The 21,178-nt window shown below is 45.2% G+C and overlaps 1 protein-coding gene across 2 annotated transcripts in view; it reads right to left on the bottom strand.

Annotated features, from left to right (window-relative positions):
• Positions 1-21,178, bottom strand: part of slc35f3b (solute carrier family 35 member F3b) — a 70,681-nt gene that overhangs the window by 34,480 nt on the left and 15,023 nt on the right. The window contains exons 2-3 of one of the 2 annotated variants that reach the window (XM_042333405.1): positions 20,434-20,469; positions 14,440-14,471 (exon numbers count right to left, since the gene is read on the bottom strand). The exons of the other annotated variant lie outside the window; for it this stretch is intronic. Coding sequence (XP_042189339.1) covers positions 14,440-14,471; positions 20,434-20,469 — 68 coding nt within the window. The remainder of the gene's footprint in view (positions 1-14,439; positions 14,472-20,433; positions 20,470-21,178) is intronic. 2 annotated transcript variants of the gene reach the window in all.

Here is a 21,178-nt window from a genome sequence, read left to right as displayed (position 1 = left end):
TGATGGGAAAGCCATTGTAATAATTGGAAGGTTTATTATTATTATTATCCTAATAGGTACCTGAATGTGTTCATAGTAGGAAAAAATATTTTTTGAAATGGATTATATGTGGTTAAAAAGACATGCAATAGATAACGCAGCTACTGAAATATAAAACCATAAAACTTATCTGTACCTGATAGTTACACACAAGAAAGGGAAAGGCCACGACAGCCTGTGCGTGGGGGTGTGCTACCACTGATTAGTATGTGGGTGGTATGCACAAGGCACTGCAGACCTAGGATTTGGCAAACTGCAGCATGTGGAATTGCAGGAACTTACAGCTGCTGCTTAGTCACTGGAAAGAGGATGAAATCCACAGCACTGAGCACTGAACCGATTCCATATCTAACACGGCTTCAATCTATCTGATACCCAAAAGGCCAGAAAGAGGCAAGTGCTGGATTCCACTCCCCCCATGCTATATCCTCAAATGTCCTGCCAGAAAACCAAAGTGACTGGGGGAGTGGGAGTTGGGGGGTTGGGGTAAGATATAATTTATACTACCCCCCAGTTTCTCCTCTCCCCTTCTTTGCCCTCTGCTCTCCTCCTTTAATTTACTGTTCTCTTCCCTCTTTTCTTCATCTCTTTTTCTCCTCTCCCTTTCCCTCCTCTCCCCTAATCATATTAGACCCAGTTCTGTGGAAGTAGTGAGCTTGATGTGGTAAAAAGTTCTTGTTCCAGACTTTCTTATGATTTTCCATTTTCTGGCAGAAGCTTATGCAATAATACAAATACAAACTTACATTGCTATAGCATCTTTCACATCGGGAGGATGTCCCAAGGCATTTAACAGTACAGTTGACAGAAGCTTGGTTACAGAGGTTGCTGTATGCAGTGTCTAACGTTAAAACAAGATTGAGGTTTCTGTCAACCCAGCTGTCCAGCTGATCAATTCAAGGTGACTTATTACGGTGTGCACCAAAGCACAAATAATTCTCTCTACAAAATCATTGCAACGGACAAGTATTGACTTTCCATTAGAAACAAACACAAGGCCGGGAGTGCACGAGACATGCTCCAAGACACTACCCTTGTGAAGGGCGCTATATAAATGCAAGGTGTTGTTGTTAAATCAGAGCTGTTCCAGTGCCCAGCACGGGTAATGTGACAGTGCACTTTGTAGTAGTAGGTGAGGTAAACTTAGATTCCTTGATATCCGAAGTCTTTTAAGCCGCCTCAGTGTGTCCGTCAATAGATGTGAGTTTGTAAACCTGCACACTTATGGTCTATTCGTGCCTCAGAATGCTACAACAAGGCAAATCTGCCGTGTTCATAAACCCTCTCATATTTTTATTTTAAATATAACAACAGGCAGAAACCATTCAACCATTGATCTGTTCCAGCAGTTTACTAAACTGTGGCAGATTCTTCAACTCCATTTTTATGTCTTTTCTCCACATCCCTAAAAGCATGTCTTCAAGGCCAAGTTTGGGAATGAAAATGCCCTCTGATTTCTGGACTTTTCAGGTTCAAAATGCTACAATTTTATTGTTTCAGCAAGTCAGGAGAGCAAAACATTTGGCTCAGGCCACACAGCAGCCTTTCAATTTATAATTTTAATTTTGAATCCCAGTTTAAAGAAGATGTCCATCCAGTGAAGAAGCATCAAATCCCCTCTCCGTTTGCCTGAAATAAATGATATTGTTGTGAAGACATTGATTAGGGGCCGTGAGAAGCAGTGCTTTAATACTGCTCCTCCAGCCCACCCCCAACCCCGAACCATGAGATACCAGTTTAAAATGAAGTTTCAAAAATAAACTGAAGAGTTGGGATTGGACTCTGTCTGGAGGGAAATACATGGAACAAATTTGGAATGTGAGAAACCATTGTATTCTGCCCCAAACCTGTTTTTTAGGAAGAGGTTTAAACAGCATTTCTGCCAAGTGGATAGGATGTTCCTTATTTGGGGAATATTGTAAATTAAGGAAAGAAATACATTCAGGATTTGTGAGTGCTACCAACTGAATCAGGTTGATACCCTGACACCACATGATGGTTTCAAAGAAATGGGATTCATGTGGGATCTCGGCCTGAAACTCAGAGACAGACTACTGGGAGTGGGTAGAGCAGACTATCACATTTTGTGTCCAACTCCCCTCTGATCTCAACAACAACAACAACAACAAGATTCCATTTATAAAGCGCCTTTCACGTCAGGAGGACGTCCCAAGGCGCTGCACAGTTGGGTCATGACCCGAGCAGGGGGGAAATGGTCAGGGTGAGGGGAGGGAAGGGAAGGAGCGAGAAGGGGGAAGAGAGTCGAGAGGGGAGCTGAAGGCACGGTCAAAGAGAAAGGTCTTGAGACCGGCCTTGAAGGAGGAAAGGGAGGAGGCGGCGAAGGCACTGGGGGATAGAGTTCCAGAGCCTCGGGGCTGAGAGGCTGAAGGCCCGACCACCGATGGTAGGGCGATTGGGGCGGGGGACGTGGAGCAGACCGGAGCCGGAGGAACGGAGGGTACGGGCAGGTAGGTAGGCATGCTGTTCAGGGTCATACAGCATTCAGCCGACACTTAAAGGGGGTTCTAGAAACCCAATAAAGCTGATAAGGCCTGACCAGACACCTTAAGTCTGTATTCTGCAGAGCATCTCCTGAACCCAGTGCATTCCTAATATGTACCATTGGTGATACTTGTCCTCTGTATCAGTAAACAATAACCTTTTACCACCTGCTGCACCTGCATCGTACTGCACGCCTCACTCCCAGGGCTCAGCTCCTTTGCTCTGCCAAGTCTTTGTTACAAAACAAATGCACTGATCGGATACCTAGCAACTGGTATCTGAAGAAATGACCATCAACATTTTCTTTTGTTGAACTTTAATGCTGGTAACAAACTGCAAAGTCACCGGAGGCTGCAGGCGCTGTTCAACAATGAACTCCTTACTCTCGGAGTGAGAGAAGCAGCTTGTCTGCCCCTTTGCTGACCGCTGCAGCAGTAACGCTCAGTGTGTATGTGCTGAATAACTTTCTTAATTCCGAAGACAATGTACAGAAAAGAAAATATGAAAGGTGGGGAGCGGGGCTCGGATTTTCTCAAGACATTATACACTCCCTCTCTCACCTCACTCTAACCCTCACCTCGTTCAAGGTCTGTCTCAAGACCTACTTCTTTGACCTCTTTTTCATTCATCTTTCCCCTCCTCATCCCACTTGGTTCAAAGACATTACTGTTAGGCGCCTTGGGATATCACCCAACATCAAAGTGCTATATAAATGTTGATTTGTATTGCATTGTACAGGGTGACTCCATTAGAAAGTGCCTGGCGAGAGTATGAGGTTTGTTTATAATGGTATGTCCCCCGTGATCCACAATTATAACAACAAATTGCATTTATATGGCGACCTTCAAGCGGGGTAACTTCTCAAAGTGCTTAACAGTGGCGGACCTAATTACTGTAAGTAAGGCTAATTTATCTCAGAAGCTGAGAGCAATGGTCACCAGTTATCTGAGAATCAAGAGACTAATTTGTTGCTATAATTGCGGGTCCATAGGAGACCTGCATTAGAAGTGAACCTCATGCTCTAGCCAGGCACTTTATAATGGAGTCACTCTGTACAATCAGAAGTATTTTCACTGATCTGTTATAATGTTAATTTCTGGACCCAAAGCACTGCTTTTTATAACTGTGGTCAGAAAGGACTTTATTTCGAAATTGCACATTTGTATCGATCTACTTCAGGTCCAAATTGCGCCCACAATTGTAAGAAAGTGCTCAAACCTCAACTTGTAAACAATCTGATTGGTGATTGGTGACCCTCCTCGGGGGGTGCGTGTATGTGCGTGGGGGTGGGGGGGAGGTAAGCCGGGCCCCAAATAAGATCAAGCTGGTACCATGGTTACATGCCTGGCTTTGGAGGAGCAGAGCTTACTCTATTCTCTGTGGTGGTCCTCAGCCAGTCAGAGCTGCAATGTTCAGTGACAGGATGGATGATTGACCAACCTGCCTGGCTCATCAGGTGGACTTGGAGAAGTAGAGATATCAGTGGGCAAAGGGGTTCTTCCCAGTCTGCTCATGAAAGCCCTGGAAGACAAACTTCTTGCAGCAAGGATGATTCTAGATGAACAAGCCACGGGAAGTTTACCAGTGCCTCGTGGTGGCAAGCTGTGCAGGTTTAGCCTCATTAATTCCAGCAATTCCCCACACACGCTTTATGGCTCTGATTGATTTGGTTTCTGCCAAGTCGCCTCTGAATCCTACACTTTTGTTTTATCCTACCATGTGTCTAACGCTTTTATCCTCTGGGTCCTGATCTGCTTACAGCATATAGTTATCCTGTGGCATTTTATTCTGTGCCAGATAATTCACAAGAGTGGAATTTCCATTTCTCGCATCCTGGGCACTGTTTCTTCGGTAATCATAGAAACCAAGGGGGAAAAATTCCAGGAAGGCAAACTGCTGAAGAGGGAATTGTAATTTTTTTGTACTGGTTCAGTACTGTAGAGTCATTCTATGTGCTGCGTTCACTGCTGATAGCATCATGCAGGAAGCAGGAATATTCACAACCAAACACAGCCCAGAATACAAGGCTGTTGTACCTTGTTAGGGAGTGAACCAGTTGCACAAGGTAACCAGACTTTGCAACCAGACAACAGGGAATTATTTTCAAAGATTGTTTTCTGAATGCCAATTTTTTTAAAGAAAAACCTTGTCAGAGGGCCCCTTGCATGAAAGCAGCAATCTCTCCATGCTACTGAAACAGCGCAAAAAATAACGCAAATTTCCTTTTGCTCTGTAACAGTTTGACTCTTGGAATTTCTCCCTCTTCATTCCTTATTTAAGGGATAAAGTTAATATATGGTTGGAAAACAGACACTGAAGTCATAGATCCATAAAACTATAGAAATTTATAGCACAGAAGAAGGCCATTCAGTCCATTGTGTCTGGACTGGCTCTTTTAAACAACAACAACAAATTACACTTGTATAGCACCCTTCATGTTGGAAAGATAACCCAGGGTGATGGACAATCAGGGGTTTTGGACCTGAGCTGGGAGTTGGGGTCAGAAGGGCAGTCGGAGTGGAAGTGGGATTGTGGCCGAAGGCACGATCGAAGAGGAAGGTTTAAAGATGGGACTTGAAGGAGGCAAGAGAGGGAGTGAGGCGGAGGGATTGCAGAATAGAATTGCAGAGTGTGGAGGCAGAGATGCTGAATGCTCAACCGCCAATGATGGGGCGGGAAGTGTGGGGGACCTGAATCAGGCTGGTGTCTGCCAAGCGGAGGGAGTGGACAGGCTGATATGGGGTTATGAGGTCAGAGAGGTAGGGGGGAACAAGACTGTGGAGGGCCTTGAAGGTAAGAACGAGAGTTTTGTACTTAATTCTCTGAGCAATGGGAAGCCAGAGAAGCCAGGCAAGAATGAGAGTGATAGGTTCCTGGAGCCTGGTGCGGGAGAGGACACAAGCTGCAGAGTTCTGAATAATCTGCAGCTTGTGGAGGGAAGAGTTGAGAAAGTGTGGATCAGGGTCTCGGTGGCCTGCGGTGAGAGATAGTGGTGAAAGTGGGCAATGTTGCGGAGGTGTGACAAGGAGGAATAGGTCATCGCACAAATATGAAGTTTGAAGAATAACTGAGGATTGAAAAGGACACCGAGGTTTTGGATTGGCTCTGTGAAGTGAAGAGAGTAGCCATGAATGGTATTAGTGTCAGTGGCTGAGGTGAGGAGGCGCTGCCGGGAGCTCCGTATCACCAACATTGAGCTGGAGGAAGTTGGCTCTCCAACTTCCTCCAGACAGTCCCAGACAATTAGTCAGACATCAATAGTCCTGGAGTCAAGGGTGGAGTTGATGAGGTAGAGTTGTGTGTCATCCACATACATGTGGAAATTGACACTATGCCTGCGGATGATATCACAGAGTGGGAGCATGTGTAGATTGAAGAAGACGGGACCGAGGACAGAGCCCTGAGGGACACCACACGTGACCGTGCAGGGTCTTGAGGAGAAGTCGTTAGTGGCCACGAAGTGTAGATGGTGGGAAAGGTAGGATTGGAAACGGAGCAATTCTTTCAGATTGAATCTATTTTTTAATGTTGCAAAGTTGCTCCGCAATGGCATGCACCAAATGTGTTTTGGAGTGACTGATGCATTGTCGAAGGTCAAGGACAGAGAAGTCAGAGTGACTGGGAGAACAGAGCTTATTGGACATTAGAGGCATGTTTACTAATAGGACAAAAATGCTGGCAGAACAGCCTTAAAATGGTCGATAAATACTGTAACAGGGGAGCACAGATAAATCTTCTGGCTCCAATATTTGACTGTAAGAAGAAAAAAACTTCCAATTATCAAGTGTTTAAAATGTATGGGATTATATTGGAATCTCAAGTTCCCAAGAGTTTCTCCGAGAGGTTTTCCAGGATTTAACAAGTCAGATTTTTAGTGCACGAAATCCAAACCAGGGGATATATCCCTTCCGTCCCTGTAACTCGACTTGGACAGGATTTTATTTAGTTTCTAAAGTAGGGCACAAAAGAAATAGAGAAAGAGAGGTCCTCAACCATGGGAAAAAAATAAACAGCCATCTCTGTACACTTGAATAATGCTTGGAGAATTATCTGGTAGTGAAGTGTTCTTTATGTTATTATTTATGAGGCGAGGCAAGCCTGTCAAGGGATTCTCCAGAGAACAAGCACTTCACTCAATGTTTTACAGTGGAAGGTACACATGCTGCTCAGATATCATCCCTCCATTCTAGTGCTAGTTGGAGTAGTTCTATCAAACACCATGATGGTGGGATGGCATCTGGTGTTTGAAGCCATCCCTCAGATCTGTTTTCTATGTTACAATATGGATTAATCGCACTAGGGGCTGAAGTAGAAAAAGCGCAGCTTAGTGTTAACGGTAAATGTGCTGAATCCTATCGCAAAGTGAATCGGTTTGCTTGCAACATGACAGGGAATGCCACAGGTGGTGTGATAGTTATCACTGATAACAATTATTAAAATAAGTCACTAGTTATATCTGACTGCAGGGATTATAAGATGGAACTTTAGTTTATAAATGTTAAAGATCCTATGGCACTATTCGAAAAGGGAAGGGAGTGTTTTGCGATGTCTGGGCCAATGATCCCCCAAATAAAATTGGTCATTCATTTCATTGACTGTTTGTGGGACACTGCAGTGTGCAAATTGGCTGCTAGGTTTGCCCACAAAAACACAACCACTTCACTTTATAGTGGATCCTATGAAGCACTTTGAGATATCGTGATAATGTAAGCCACAATATTAAATACAAGTCTCATTATTATTATTACTAAAACTCTCCTCCAAATAAATTGATCATTCTCCTGGTTGTTTGCGGGAAATTGTTGTATGAAAAATTGGCTGTTTATTGAAAAATAAACAGTGACTCTCTGTTCCTGTCATTGTCCAGTCTACATGTAAGATTAAGCCAGTGCCTGATGAAATACCACTGAAATGTCATGATCAATGAGGCAACACTTTCAATAAGTGCTGCGAGCTAGCTCGATGGCTGCTGTAAATGATTTGGGGAACAATCATTTTACCAAGCCACAGCCACATTTTACCAAGCAACATCACCTGAAGATATACCAACAATTTTACACCCTCCACGTTTTCATGCTTTACACCTAAAGACCATTCCCTGGGCAGGTTGGAACTCTCCACACCAACCAACAACGTGGTTTATTCTCAATCTGCTCTAATTCTATTTCCCATATCCATCTGAACCATGTGTGAGATTGCAATATGGGTAATTCTCTTATAATACAATACAAATTTGCATTTATTCAATGTGTTTCACAAGGGGGGGGCACCATAAAACTATTGATAAAGCCAAGTAGACACCCAAGCTGGGGGGTGGGTAGCCGAGAGGATGCGGAGGAGAAAGATGACTTAAAAGCAAGGTCTTAAAACGCCTGTGTGGATCCATGACAACAGGAAGATTTATATAAGCTTCACACACTTATTTCAAGTGGTATGCTAACAACAGATGCCTTCACTTTATCGATCTATGAGAATGGATCTGAACTCAGGTGAATCCAGTGTTGCAAGGAGAATGTTCTAACTCATTGAGCCACCTAGCCCTGATCAATAGGTACTTCTGCCCAGTGTCTCACTAGCAAATATTATATAGGATATTGCTGAGTATGAACACAGACCGTCACCATTTAAAAGGAGAACTGAAAATGATGAGGAAAAGCAACTATGAATAGAGAATACATCAACAAAGGAAAAAAAGACAGAAGTACAGATGAGACTTTACTCAGTGATAATTGGATCTGATTAAATCAATAGTTTTAGAATTTGAAATAATTTCTCTCTCTATTTTTTACTGTGAGCCTAGCCGGACTGCAATGTATCGTCCTTTTCTACTGACTCTATTACTTTAACCATTAGGTTCTGTGTAGGTTATTTCTACAACAATTGGTTGAAATCATGCTGTTAAAGCAATGCTCGTGACAGCTTCAACCAGCTGCAGCTTTCCACCACTCACTGTGACTGCTGAAAGAACGGTGACAAAATACTCTCATGCCAAAGTGCCTTGCTTGTGCAAACCAAATACTCAGCTTAGAGACACAACATTTGTGCATCATAATATTCCTAATAATAATCCTGGCATTATCACATCGTTGAGATGTCTCAAAGCTCTTCACAGAATATATTGTACCGTGGATTCACTGTATTTTCTGGGTGAAACGCGGCAGCCAGCACTGTCCCACAAACAGTCGAGGATTGCATGAACCAAATTATTATTATTATTTTTGAAGAGATTATTACCCCCAGAAAGTAACTTGCCAATTGCCTAACAACTGGGTTCCTACTTACTGCTAGGTAAACAGAGGCTTATGGAGGAAGGAGACTTCCCTAAGGTTTCCCCAAGGAATCGAACCCAGGTTCTCCTGCTTGTGAGGTGAGATGTATTGTAATAAAGGTCACGCGTAAAGGCTGTAAAGAGAGAATTTGTTTGGCTAATGCAGCCATGATTTACAATTGTAGGGAGGGTAGTGGCGAGAGCTATGAATCTAATTGTTCAGTGAATGCTTTTCATATAAGCTTCACTTAACTCAAGTTTCATTTCAGTGGCAAAACTGGACAGCAACATTTATCATTCAATGGCAGTCATTGATTTAATTTCGTTGCCCTTCAGCTAAACAAATCAAAACCATGCGACATGTTTAATATCCAGGTGCTCAAGGCCCCGAGACAAAAGTTTGATACAAATGGAGATTTGAGGGCAGGAGGGGAGCGTGGGGTAGGGGTGGGAATGGGGGAGGGGGCACATAAAGCTACATTTCTGCTTCAGCTATGAAAGGCTGTCGGCTGGAGCGTTGATGTGAATTGGCACATAACTGATCAGCTTAAGTGGCTGCAGTAACAGCGTGAAAGCAACTGCAGTGTAGAAAAATGCCGAAGCAGAGGCAGCCAGCCGCAGATCATGCCCTCATTTGTGTCCACCTGCAAACAGCTAGAGTCCTTGTGGTTTTAGATTATTCCGCTGGAGTTTTCCTAATGACCCAGTGGGTAAAGACCTGACTCAGCGCATCACTAAAATGGGAATTTCAATGTCTAGATTGCACTCGCTGATCTCAGCCAGGATAGTGGTTCTGCAATTGGACTCAGTGCTCCTGAGGTAGGAAAGAGGAAAATCAACCAGGGCTCCTGTTTTACCCAGAGAACTTTGATGGAAAATGCAAATGCATTTGAGTCGGGTGAGGATGAGATGTGGGAGGGGGTGATACCAACACCTCTAGTGATGGCCTGTAGCAGTGGTAGACTGGAATTCTAGTGCTCCCTTTGCTGAGGCTGGATTCCCTCGGTCTGTGCACTTAAAGGTTAAGACCAAAGAAAAAAATTAAATTCAATCTTTAATTGCTTTTAAATTGCCGTTTTTCACAATTCGTAAAAATAATCCCCCAGCCAATCGCACACAGCAGTGTCCCACAAACGTGGATTGAATGACCAAATTATTATTATTATTTTTCATTTTTTTAAAGGGATTATTACCCCCGGAGAGTGATCCGCCAATTGACAAACAACAGGTTCCGACTTACTGTTAGGTATAAACAGAGGGGTGTGTGTGGAGTAAGGAAACTTGCCCAACGTTTCGCCCTGCCCGAGAATCAAACCCAGGTACTCTCGCTGGCGAGGCGAGTGCTCTAACCACAAAGATTCAGGACTCCATTATGGGAATGTTTCTTGAACTGTCGGAAAATTTACTGAGTTATCTGATAGTATCTGCTTTCTCCCCCACCTGCACCCCCCTAGGACTGACATTCTGTGTAAAGTTTGTGAAGCGATTTTGCAATCCATGTTTATACCAGGGAAAATTGTACTCCAGGCCAACATTGTCAATGCTGCTATATGGAACTCCGAGCAGAATTCCAGTCTTAAGCCCCGGAAATATACAGAGGGTGGGCTGGAGAATCCATGCTATCTTTGTTCGGTAATGTCTATGCTCTGCTCTCTGGGTCTCCCCATAAGCAGTGTTTAAAATGGGAGTGTGTTCAAATACAGTGAACCAGCACTTATTTCTAGCTATTTACAGTACCGTAGTAGGTTTGGATGGCAGTCTAAAGAACCTTCCATAAGCAAACGGGAAGCTCTATGGCATAGTTTTTATTTAACCTAATTTTAATGAATGTCAATTATATAGACTTTATTTTATGCATGTACAGATGTAAGACTTGATTTTGAGCTATTATTAAGCATTTGCATCTATATTAAGTGTGTGGCCTGCGAAGCTTACCAAAACTCATCAAGTGGCCCAACAGCCAAAATAATTGCCCATCCCTGCTCTATGCACAAAGGGTATCAACTGGAAGTTTATAGTCAGTTGCAGTGGGATTCTTGCCATCATCAAAAGTAATAGGCTTATAGCTTTTAACAATCACTTCGGGATTGTTACAGTGTAGGAAAGGGTTGCTATAGAGTGCACAGGATGGCAATGAGTAACCAACCTTAAGCATTGATGTGATTACTGCGTGCCTGAGTGAAGGAGAGCATTTTAACCTCTAGTCTGAATCTACCCACTCCCTTCTACATGTATAAGTAATCTAATAATGCCTGACTCAAATGTCATAAGACAGACTGACTGAAACACACAGGACCCTGGTCAGCTCCCAGCTTCTTCTATCTCTTCCATTTAGATGCCACATTGCCAAATTTAGAAGCCACATTTGCTTACAAATACACAGTACTGCATTTTAGAGTGAGCGAGCGCGAGAAAGAGATAGATAGATAGCAAATAACTTAAATAATAACAGTAAATTCAGCAACCAGTAGTCCAATAAAGTGATCTATGAGCCAGAAATCCAATTTTGCAGTCCTTCACTGGAGCAATCCAATCTCATCTTGATTCCTTGCTTCCTACTCATTCTATTTTATTATTATATATTGTCCCTCACACAGAAATCCTTTGGAAGCTTTTCTTAGAAAGAAACTCCCTGTTGTTTAGTCAAGCTGTAGCTGTTTCCTTCAACTCAGTGGTACAGCAGCAGAATAGTTGTTTTACCAGACATCTGCGCATCAAAGGATGCCAAACCTCCAATCTGCCTGCCGCTTGGGCACTAAATGTTATCGTGTCTCTGCTGAGCCAAATGGCGTTGGTGGGGAAAGGGAGAGGAATAATGGTACACAGGGGATTGATGAGGTGGAAATGGAATCGGTGGAATGCAACAGCAGGAATGAAGTGGTGAGAACGAAATAAAGGGGAATGAAAACGAGGGAATGAAATGGTGGAAAATTAGATAATTACAGTTGATGCAGCTGATGCAACTCCTTACCATAAGAAAATATCTCAAGGCTCTTCATAAAGTTTAAAATGGGACCATAAAATGTAGTGATTGTGTATTTGTAAGCAAATGTGGCAGCGGATTTGCACACACCAATATCCCACAAAGAGTCATGAATTGAATTATTTTTCATCTTGGGAAATGTTGACCAGGACACAGGGAGAAACTCCCTTCTCTTTTCAAATTGTCTCATTGAATCCTGGTATACCACATTGCTGGGTAGTGTGGGTCCATATTTTATTTTTATAATTTATTGCAATATGACATTTATTGACAGGTGCAAAGTGAAATCTGTTAAGAAGCATTGCCTGATTTCAGCTACTACTAAAATGAGGCTGTGTGATAAAATACCCTGTGTCCTTGGGGACAACCAGAGTTGATTAGTACTTAACCAAGGTCAGGACGTAACTTCCTAAGAGGCAATAAACTAAACTCTTTTCCCGGATAATTACTAATCGCATCAGCAATTTATTGTTCAGTTATAACAGAAGCCAGTGGAAAGTGTGTGATGGGTGAAGCGTTTTTGTCCATACACTGCACATGTTAATGGGAAAGCAGCCTGAACTTAGGGAACACAGAGTCCATTATTGGACTGTTAGTACACTACAGAATCAGGGTGGTGCTATAAATCAAAGTCAAACTCAAATAGTTTGTGTCACCTTAACCCAAGAATGTGCTCCGACCCTGAAAACACTACTTTTTTTTCATATTGAGTACTTCAGTATTTCTTTTAACCTTTTACAAGCTTTCCTTCCATAAAGGAGAGTTTGTTTTGCATCGCTTGATGTTGTAAGGATGAAGTTGTTGCCACAGGTTGCTTTGCCTTTTGCAACAGAGGTGAGCAATGTTAGCAGTGGCATTCCCTTTCTCTCCATCTGTTCATGTGGATTTTAAAGAGCTTACTGGACTATTCGAAAAGAGAAAGGCGTTTCACCTGGTGTCCTGGCCAACATTAGGCCAAAAAACAAAGGTTAGCTATTCACTTCATGGCTGTTTATGGGACATTGATGTGCACAAATTGGCTGCTGCATTTACCTACAAATACACAGTCATTATAATTTATTGTAAAATTCTGCAAAAAGCTTTGAGATGTCTCTATAATTTGATGAGCACTACATCAAATGCAACAACAACAACAAAATTACATTTGTAAAGCGCCTTTCACGTCGGGAGGATATCCCAAGGTGCTGGACAGACAGAGTTATGGACCCGAGCTGGGGGTTGGGGTGTGAGAGGGTGGAGGGCAGGGGGAGGAACAACAACTACAAAATTACATGTATAAAGCATCTTTCATGTCAGGAGAACGTCCAAAAGCACTGGACAGTCAGGGGTCAGAACCCAAGAATAGGGGAGGGGTGGGGTAGGGGTGAGGGAAGGCAGAGAGGTGGGAGGGCGACCGGAGGCACAATCGAAGAAGAGTCTTGAGACCGGCCTTGAAGGAGGCAAGGGAGGAAGCGAGGTGAAGGGACTGTGGGATGGAGTTCCAGAGTGTGGGGGCAGAGAGGCTGAAAGACCGGCCACCGATAGTAAGGCAGGTCGGGCGGGAGATATGAAGCAGACCGGAGTCTACCGAACGGAGGAAGCGGGCAGGTTGGTAGGGAGTCAGCAGGTCGGAGAGGTAGGAGGGGGCAAGGCCATGTATGCCTTGAAAGTGAGGACGAGGATCTTGAATTTGAACCTCTGAGGGGAGCCAGTGGAGTCAGGCGAGGGTGGGAGTGATAGGGTCATGGAGGTGCACGAGAGTACACGAGCTGCAGAATTTTGGATGATCTGCAGCTTGTGAAGGGAAGAGTTGGGAAGGCCGATGAGGAGGGAGTTTCCGTAATCGAGCCTTGATGTGACAAATGCGTGGGTGAGGGTTTCGGCAGCCTGAGGGGTGAGGCAGTGGCAGAGTCTGGCAATGTTGCGGAGTTGGTGGTAGGCAGTGCCGCTCAGGGCGTGGATATGGGGGAGAAAAGACAGTTCAGGGTCAAACAAGATACCCAGGTTCCTGACTGGCTTTGTGAGGTTGAGTGTGCAGCCATGGATGCTGATGCTGCCAGCGCCCGAGGTGTGGAGGGGCTGGCGTGAGCCAATCAGGAGTGCCTCGGTCTTGCCGACGTTGAGTTGTCTTTTCTTCCCCACATCCAAGCCATGACCCGCTCTGCCTTCCCTCACCTCCGTAAAATCGCCCGACTCTGCCACTACCTCACCCCTCAAGTCACTGAAATTTTTGTTCATGCCTTCATCACCTCCAGGCTCGAGTATGCAAACTCCCTGCTTGTCGGCCTTCGCAACTCCTCCCTCCACAGGCTGCAGATAATCCAGAACTCTGCAGCCCATGTCCTTTTCCGCACCGAACTCCTTGACCCCATCTCCTCCATTCTCACCCGACTCCATTGGCTCCCTGTCCTTCAGAGTATCCAGTTCAAGATCCTGGTCCTCACCTACAAAGCTCTCACTGGCCTCGCCCACCCTACCTCTACGACCTCCTAACCCCCTACCAACCCGCCCGCTCCCTCCGCTCAGCCGGCTCCGGCCTGCTCCACGTCCCCCGACCCACCACTGGTGGGAGAGCCTTCAGCCACTCTGCCCCCAACCTCTGGAATTCCATCCCCCAATCACTCCGCCTCGCCCCCTCCTTAGCCTCCTTCAAGTCCCGCCTCAAGACCCTCCTCTTCGACCATGCCCTCTTTCCCTTCCCTCCCTTCTCCCCCCCCTGACCCCAGCTTGGGTCTGAAATGCTGTACACTGTCCATCGCCTTGGGATGTCCTCCCGACGTGAAAGACGATATAGAAATGAAATGGTTTTGTTGTTGTTGTCGTGATGGTGACATCTGAGATGCTGAAGCCCTGGGTGATCATCAGGTCAAGCGGGTGGCCGTGAACACAGAGTGGATGTGAAGGAAGAGGTTGAGAGAGGAGAGTAGAAGTCTGAGGAGGTAGAGCAGGAGGGGGTGAAGTGGAGGTTGAAGTCGCCCAGGATGATGAGGCGGTCGGAGCAGAGGCAGCGGGAAGGGAGCCGCTGGAGTGGGAGAATAGGGCAAGTGACGCCCTGGAGATGAGGGCTACCCCGCCGCCACGGCAGTTGGGGTGTTGGGCATGGTAGTAGGTGTAGCAGGGTAGTGTGGCCTCAGTGAGGGGGAAGGTGTCACCTGGGGGGTTTCCAGGCTTCTGTGAGGGCCATAATGTCAGTGTTCTCATCGAGGATGAGTTAATTGATGGCCAGGATCTTGTTGCAGATGGAGCAGATGGAGCATTGAAGGCCAATGCGGAGTGGACAGTTGGCAGGGGGATGTGTGGGATGGGAGGAGATAGTGGATTGGTTGGCAGGGAGGGTGGGGATGCGGATGAGGAAGGAGGTTAGCCCCCGGGGTCTGGGTCCGAGGTGGCTTGTGGCGGTGATGGGGAATGGGGCAGTCGGAAGCAGGGAAATTGAAAGCACAGTTGAAGAGGAGAGTCTTGAGGTGGGTCTTGAAGGTAGTGAGGGAGGGGACGAGATGGAGGGATTGCATGATGGAGTTCCAGAGGGTGGGTGCAGAGTGGCGGAATGCCCGCCCGCCATAGTGGGGTGAGCAAGACGGGGGACGTGAAACAGGCCAGGGCCCGCTGAGCAGAGGGAGCGAACAGGGTGGTAGGGGGTTAGGAGGTCGGAAAGGTAAGGGGAAACAAGACCGTGGAGGGCTTTGAAGGTGAGGACCAGGATCTTGAACTGTATTCTTTGTGTGATGGGAAGCCAGTGGAGTTGGGCAAGGATGAGGGTGATAGGGTCGCAGAGCCTAGTGTGGGAGAGGACACGGACTGCAACATTCTGAATGATCTGCATCTTGGAGGAGTTGGGGAGGCCAACAAGCAGTGAGTTCGCATAGTCAAGCCTTGATGTAATGAAGGCGTGTATGAGGATTTCGGTGGCCTGCGGAGTGAGACAGTGTTGGAGCCGGGCGAAATTGTGGAGCTGGGGGAAGGCAGAGCGGGTCATGGCGCAGATGTGGAGTAGACACGATAGCTGAGGCTCAAACAAGATGCTAAGGTTCCTGACTGGCTTAGTCAGGTAGAGTGTGCAACCATGGATGGTGATGCTGTCAGCGCCTGAGGTGTGGAGGTGCTGACGGAAGCCAATCAGGAGGTCTCAGTTTTGTTGACGTTTAACTGAAGAAAGTTAGCTCTCATCCAGGAATTGATGTCTGACAGACATTCAGTCAGGACAGCAGTAGTCCTGGAGTCAAGGGTGGGGGCAGAGAGGTACAGTTGAGTGTCATCCGCATACATGTGGAAGTTGACCCCATGTCTGTGGATGATGTCACCAAGAGGCAGCATATAGATATTGAAGAGGAGGGGACCAAGGACAGAGCCCTGAGGAACCCCACACGAGAAGTGCGGAGGCTAGAGGAGAAACCGTTTGAGTAGATGAAGTGCAGGCGGTGTGAGAGGTACGATCTGAACCAATCGAGGACAGCACCGTGAGGTTGAGGCAAGAGTAGCAGAGAGGTCAAGGAGAATGAGGAGGCAGAGGGAGCCCTGGTCGCAGATGGACAGAATGTCATTTGTCATTTTGACCAGGGCTGTTTCTGTGTCCTGGGCGGCACAGAAGCCCGATTGGAGGGGTTTGAGAAGGGAGTGGCGGGAGAGGAAGGAGCGAAGCTGAGAAGCAAATCAAGAGAGCCTCGGTCTTGTTGATGTTCAACTGAAGAAAGTTGGCTGTCATCCGCATACATGTGGAAGTTGACCCCATGTCTGCGGATGATGTCACCAAGAGGGACCATATAGATATTGAAGAGGAGGGGACCAAGGACAGAGCCCTGAGGAACCTCACACGAGACTATGCAGGGGCTAGAGGAGAAGCCATTTGTGAAGATTAAGTGGGGGCGGTGTGAGAGGCACGATCTGAACCAGTCAAGGACAGAACCGTGAAGGTTGAGGTCAGAGGAGAGACGGTGGATGAGAATAGAGTGGTTGACTGTGTCGAAAGTTGCAGAGAGGTCAATGAGGACGAGGAGGCAGAGGAGCCCTGATCACAGATGGACAGAATGTCATTTATCATTTTGACCAGGGCTGTTTCTGTGCTGTGGGCGGCACAGAAGCCCGATTGGAGGGGTTTGAGAAGGGAGTGGCGGGAGAGGAAGGAGCGAAGCTGAGAAGCAACAACTCATTCCAGGAGGCAGTTAGGGAGTAGAGAAGGGACCAGGAGGGTTTTTTAAGGATAGGAGTGATGACAGCAGTTTTTAAAAGGATGGGAACAGTACCAGAAGACAGGGAGAGGTTTACGACGTCAGCGAGTAGAGGATAAAGGCAAAGATTATTATTACTATTATTATCTCATCTACTTTTTTGTCCCCATGAGCGTTGTATTATTGGAGGTGCCAGCCTTCGGAGCGGAGGCGAATAGCTCATTTTCCTGTTGAGGTGGATGTTAAGGATGCTGTCACGTTTCTCAAAAAGAGCAAGAAGTTTCTCTTTTGTTCTGGCCATCAATCATCAAGATAAATTGGTCATTCACCTCCTTGCTGTTTCTGGGTCCAGTGTTTGGGTACAAATACAGTCACTGCAGTCTGCAGTTACCTGTCCAGCTATTTGTGACATCTGAACATAAGAAGGCCCAGTATAATAATCCTTGCATTTGCTATAGAACTCTATCAACTCAGAAGGATGTCTCAAAGCACGTCAACGGAATTACTGTGAAATTGACCGGCTGTGTACTGGAAGGCAAACATAGCAGCAAAATTGCACACAACAATGTCTCACAAACAGCTTTTGATCATCTTCGATTCCCACCCCCAACTTGGGTCCCCAGCTAGCAATGAACAATAACAACTTGCATTTATATAGCACCCTTCAAACAGGCAGCATCTTGGAGTGCAGTGTTAAGTATTTTGAGATGTCTTCCCGAAGTGAAAGACTCCATATAAATGCAATTGTACTGTATTGCCCCAGTTATTTTAGGCACTGGATTATTGAAGAATTACAGTCATTCTCAATGATTGAAGCAGTGAAGGAGTCACTAAAGTCTCCTGAATGCTGCACTAAAACTTTAATATGATCTGTACAAAACAATTACTGGTGATGTAAGTCAAAGCAGGCTGGAATTGAAGGAATATACAAGGAAGGTTCGCTCGTAAAACACAGTCACTCCACAGTATATCAACAACAACAAGATTACATTTGTATAGCGCCTTTCACGTCGGGAGGACGTCCCAAGGCGCTAATCCTGTGAAACACTTTGACACTCCCCACCCAATTCCCCCTCCCACTCACCTCAACCCCTACCCCTGTCAGCTCCCACCCCCAACTAAGGTGGAAATGCTCGACTGTCCTTTTGATGTGAAAGGCACCATACCACATATAAGGATTATTAGTACACTCATTTGTAGGGGAAATGCATCCACAAATAGAGTAATTGCACTAAACAGCAATTACGTATAGTGCTTTAAGACTTTTTGACATTATAGATGCTATGTCAAATGGAAAGATTATTAATATTTAATGTTTAAATACAGTTAACTATAAGACCACTGTATAACCAAGAATTACAACTAGTACAGGAGTCATTCAGCATAATAAATAGACTTGTGTTGCTCTCTGCTGGATGGCTGCTGAAATACGTGATAGACAACTTATCTTGGTTAGAGAATACAATAGTCTGATTTGTACTCACCAATTTGGTTCTTGAATTAGGAGCAAGGATAAACAATACATAAATACACAATCCCTGCATTTAGTATAGCACCTCTCACATTCTCAAAATCCTTCACGGAATTTATTGTCAAGTGTAGTGACTGTGTATTTTGTAATGAACCATGTCAGGAGGCCGCATTAGGCATTTTGCTCATGGCGGGTATTTTTTCTTCTTTTAAAGAAAACATTTAGATTTTTCACTTTAAACAGTAACCTATACATACACATGTTCATGGAGTCCTAGACTTCAAATAATGCATTACAGGTCTCAAAGCCTGATTCCATTCCTGACTCTCTAAGGGGCAAATGTACTCTCTGCTAACAACCTTTATGTATAAGATTCAGAATTCTGCTCTCTGAGGAAAAGCAGGCACTCAAGGCCCTTTCAGCCATTATTTTCAGTACTGTATTTGTAATGTCAGACTGGCTCAGTTGGTGACACTCATCTCTGAGTCAGAAGGTTGTGGGTTCAAGCCCCATGTCAGGACATTGTGGTCACAGTCTAAGGAGTGCTGCATTTGTTAGAAGTGCCATCCTTCAGATTAGATGTTTTTTTAAAAAAAAGTCTCGTTTGCCTGTTCAGGTGGACGTTAAATCCCACTATTCAAAAGTGTGGTGTCCTAGCTAGTAATCACCAGATAAAAATTGGTATTTTATTTCATGATTGTTTGGGGTACATTACTGTGTAGAAATTGGCTGTCACGTTTGCCTACAAAAATACACAGCGACTACACTTTATAGTAAATCCTATGAGGTGCTTTGAGACAATTTCCTAACGGGAAAAGAGCAGCATTAAATGAAAAGATTATTATTACTGACACAGACTAGTTGGGTCGAATGGCCTGTTTCCATGCTCTACCATTCTAAGCATCTTTACAAGCACTTGCAGAGTTGTCAAGTGCCTATTGGTGGTGCTGTTGTGCTGGTGGAAGGCAATTGAACACTTTCTGACAGCATTGAGCCCCAGTATCGCTGGCTTAAACGATTTACGACATCAAACTGTTTCTTCAATTAATTCAATGTTCTGGTAGCCTGGTGCAACTGCCAATTACCTCTGAGAACTTCCTTGTGTCTGCCTTAAATTTGCCCATCACAACTCTAAACATGTGCCTTCTTGTCCTGACCCCTTGTGGCATAACTAAAAATATATTCCCAGTTGTCCTTTCTTTATCCCATTGTGCATCTCTATACCCTCAATCAAGATTATATAAGTAAAAGAGGAGATCATTATCAAATGCTAGATGGATCTTGGTAGGACAGTGGATGGCAACAGCAGATCAAGTAATCCATTTGCCAGCTGTGCCAACTCTCTCCTTGATGTGTACAATAACTCACCAAACACATAATATACTGTAAACAAAACACAAAATCCTGCAAATGATGTCACCTTTCACGCCAGAGCAACTGAAAAGTCTTAATTTTTCCTCAACCAAGGATTCCCATCCACTGTAGTAGGCAGGGCCCTTGACCGTGTTTACCCTATTTCCCGCAACTCTGCCCTCACCCCTTCCCCTCTTCTCAGCACCGTGATAGGGTACCCCTGGTCCTCATTCTCCACCCCACCAGCCTCAACATCCAACAAATTATTCTCCAGTGTGACCCAACTACTAAACATATCTTTCCCTCCCCTCTCAGCATTACGAAGGGACCTTTCCCTCCGTGATTCCCTGGTTCAATCCTCCATCACCACCAACAGTTCCTCTGCTCCCCCCCCGGCACCTTCCCATGCCAGCGCAGGAGATGCAATCTCTACCCTTTTACCACCTCCCTCCCATATTATCATTATACCACTGTCCATGGCCCCAAACACAGATTTCAAATGAGACAGTGATTTACATGTACTATCACCAATGTAGTTTACTGCATTCACTGCTCACGATGTGGTCTCCTCTACATTGGGGAGACCAAACCCAGATTGGGTGACCGATTTGCCGAACGCTTCCATTCTGTCCGCAGGCACAACCCTGAGCTTCCAGTTTCTTGCCATTTCAACTCTGCCTCCCACTCTGACCTCTCCATCCATGGTGTCCTTCACTGTTCCAATGAGCCACAACGCAAGCTCGAGGAACAACCCCTCATTTATCTGCTAGGGACCTTACAGCCCTCTGGTCTGAATGTTGATTTCAATAATTTCAGACCATAACAGCTCACCTTCTCCCTCCTCCTCTTCTGTGACCATTACTACATCATCTGGGTCCCAGACACACTTTTCTCTCCCTGATCTGCCTGTTTTGCTGCAAATTCTTCACCTCCCCCCTTTGTTCTGCAGTATTAACACCTCTGTTCTCCTGCTTTGTTGCAATCCCCACTTTGTTTGGCATCATTAACACCTCTTTAACTCATCATCCCCTGTCCTCTACCCCATTTTCTCCTTTGTCTTCCTTGCCCTGCCTCCCCTCACTCTGTTAGCCCTTAAAAGCCTCTCCTTCCCAACATGTATGCCCCAGTTCAGAGGAAGGGTTGTGGACCTGAAACATTAACTCACCATAGATGCTGCCTGACTTGCTGAGTGTTCCCAGCGACTTCGATATTTGTTTACATAATATACTGTATTACAATGAAAACATTATAGAAGAAATTGTGAAAATTGTTACAGTCATTTATTCGTAAGTTTAGAAAAAAACACATGAAGATTTTAATGTTTCATTGAAGTTGTTTCCTGTCCCTCTGTTGTCAGCAGTGTTGACTTGGCACCTACACTATACCGGTGGTAATTATCACATAGCAGATCATGCAGT

This window comes from Callorhinchus milii, unplaced genomic scaffold, assembly GCF_018977255.1.
Source record: "Callorhinchus milii isolate IMCB2004 unplaced genomic scaffold, IMCB_Cmil_1.0 Scaffold3, whole genome shotgun sequence".
NCBI lineage: Eukaryota > Metazoa > Chordata > Chondrichthyes > Chimaeriformes > Callorhinchidae > Callorhinchus > Callorhinchus milii.
Note: the sequence above shows the minus strand (reverse complement) of the source record. Positions and strands in the feature narration are given on the sequence as shown.